General features: G+C 33.7%; 1 protein-coding gene across 1 annotated transcript; it reads left to right on the forward strand.

Annotated features, from left to right (window-relative positions):
- The first annotated feature begins 680 nt into the window (after window positions 1-680).
- Window positions 681-1727, forward strand: LOC143048897 (uncharacterized). The gene has a single exon (XM_076222762.1). It carries the CDS (start codon window positions 681-683, stop codon window positions 1725-1727), a length of 1047 nt encoding a protein of 348 aa, XP_076078877.1.
- Window positions 1728-2147: the final 420 nt, after the last annotated feature.

The raw sequence follows: 2147 nt of genomic DNA on the forward strand, positions 1-2147 counted from the left end.
TATTTATACAGATGTTTTGATACATGTCTCTCAATTAATTTTGATAATGTTGGCAAAACAGATATTGGTCTGTAATTGCTAGCTACATTTTTTTCGCCAGATTTGAAAATTGGAGCTACTTTGGCATTTTTTAAAACAGATTGATAAATACCAGTATCAATCATTCGATTAAAAATGTATGTTAAGGAAGATGCTATGAAAGGAGCACTAAGTTTTAAAATCTTAGGACCTATATTGTCAGTACCAGAAGATGTCTTAACATCTAGTTTAGTTATTTCAGCAAATAGTTCTGAAACTTTTACTGGAGGAATGATGAATTTATTATGCCTTTTTTTCAAGAATTTCATTTGTACATAGTTTGTCAGAGTATTAAAATTTGAGTTGATTGTGTTATAAAGTTCACCTCACTTTATTACCGTAGCATCTGTTACAGTAATTATAATTGACAGATCAGCAACTCTCACATGTCTGCCCGTTCTTAAATAAACATGCAATTAAATAGATCAATTGAAGTTCTTATACACATGTTGTCATTCTGTAGTCTGACCATCAAACGATGTACTTGTTAATAAATTAGTTATAGAAACTGGATTGTATTATTACATAGCAAATATATTACACATTTTGGCGACGAGGAAAAAACTGGATATTAAAATAAATGTGAATTTCTACAAGTGACAATGCCGACTTACGGGAAATTAGACTCTTTTGATGAATCCGAAGATTGGACACAATATGTAGAACGTATGGAACATTATTTTAATGCTAATGAGATAGACGAAGAAGACCAGAAAAGGGATATTTTCTTAAGTGTATGTGGGAAGAATACCTACAAATTAATAAGGGATTTATTAGCACCAGCCAAACCAGGAACGAAATCACTGGCCGATTTAACAAAACTAGTGAAGGACCACCGAGATCCAGTACCATCAGAAATCATTCAGAGATTTAAATTTAACAGTAGAACAAGACACAGCGATGAGTCAGTGAGGACATTTATTGCAGCACTAAGAAGTCTGACAGAACACTGTAATTATGGTGACACGTTAAACGCGATGTTACGTGACAGGTTAGTCGTCGGGATAAAGAGTGACCGCATACAGAGGAGGCTGTTAGCAGAGCCGAATTTAACATTTGAAAAGGCATTGGAAATTGCTACCGCTATGGAGACTGCAGAGAAGAATGCACAGGACATCCAAGCGAGTGGGACAAATGGAACATTTCAGAAACAAATCAACAAAGTTTCAAAATCATATACAAGAAACAACTCTGGAAATTCGAAACAAGGAGATTGTTACCGTTGTGGAGGAAATCACTTAGCCGCTGAATGCAGGTTCAAGGATGCAAAATGCCACAGTTGTAAAAAGAAAGGACATATCGCAAAGAAATGCCGTAACAAATCTGCCAATGGGAATTTAAGTGAAAATCACAGAGAGTTTAAATCACGTTTTAAACCACGTGCTCATTTCATGGAGCAGGATGGAAGTAGTGAAAGTGAAAATGAAGTTTACTCAGTTTTTCATTTTGGAAATAAATCTAATGAGGCATACAAAGTGCAAATCAATGTAAATGAATGTGAAATAGCCATGGAAATAGATACCGGAGCGTCAGTTTCTATCATGAGCGAGGATACTTACAAGGAATACAAGTCGAAATTCAGAATCGAACCGACAAGTGCTAAACTCCGAACATATATGTGTACAAGTGTTATTTTATGTCCACTGTAATTAATTTTGTCATATTAACATTTTGGTTATCATCTGTTAAAGTCATTAAGTCAAATGGCTATCCTGTTATAAGAGATTAGCATAGCATGTTCTCTAAGGTCATATAGTAAATACTTTTATATGATTTATATGTTTTATTTTTGTAAACAAAGAGTTGGAGAATATTTGGAGAATATTTAGGTCATTTGGAGAATATTTGGAGAATATTTAGGTCAGTTGGAGAATATTTGGAGAATATTTGGAGATCATAGGTATATAAGAGCCCTTAGAAGTTTTAGTGTTTAGGAAATTGAAGTTGAGAAAGGAACTATACATTATGAAACGTTAAAAAGGTTTTATTATTGTGGTCAGTTTTTAGCCGATTTTGGGAGAATTTATAGATTCTTAGAAAGTTGTGTCATTACTATTCAACTGTATGCA

The sequence above is a fragment of the Mytilus galloprovincialis genome, chromosome 10, assembly GCF_965363235.1.
Source record: "Mytilus galloprovincialis chromosome 10, xbMytGall1.hap1.1, whole genome shotgun sequence".
Classification (NCBI taxonomy): domain Eukaryota; kingdom Metazoa; phylum Mollusca; class Bivalvia; order Mytilida; family Mytilidae; genus Mytilus; species Mytilus galloprovincialis.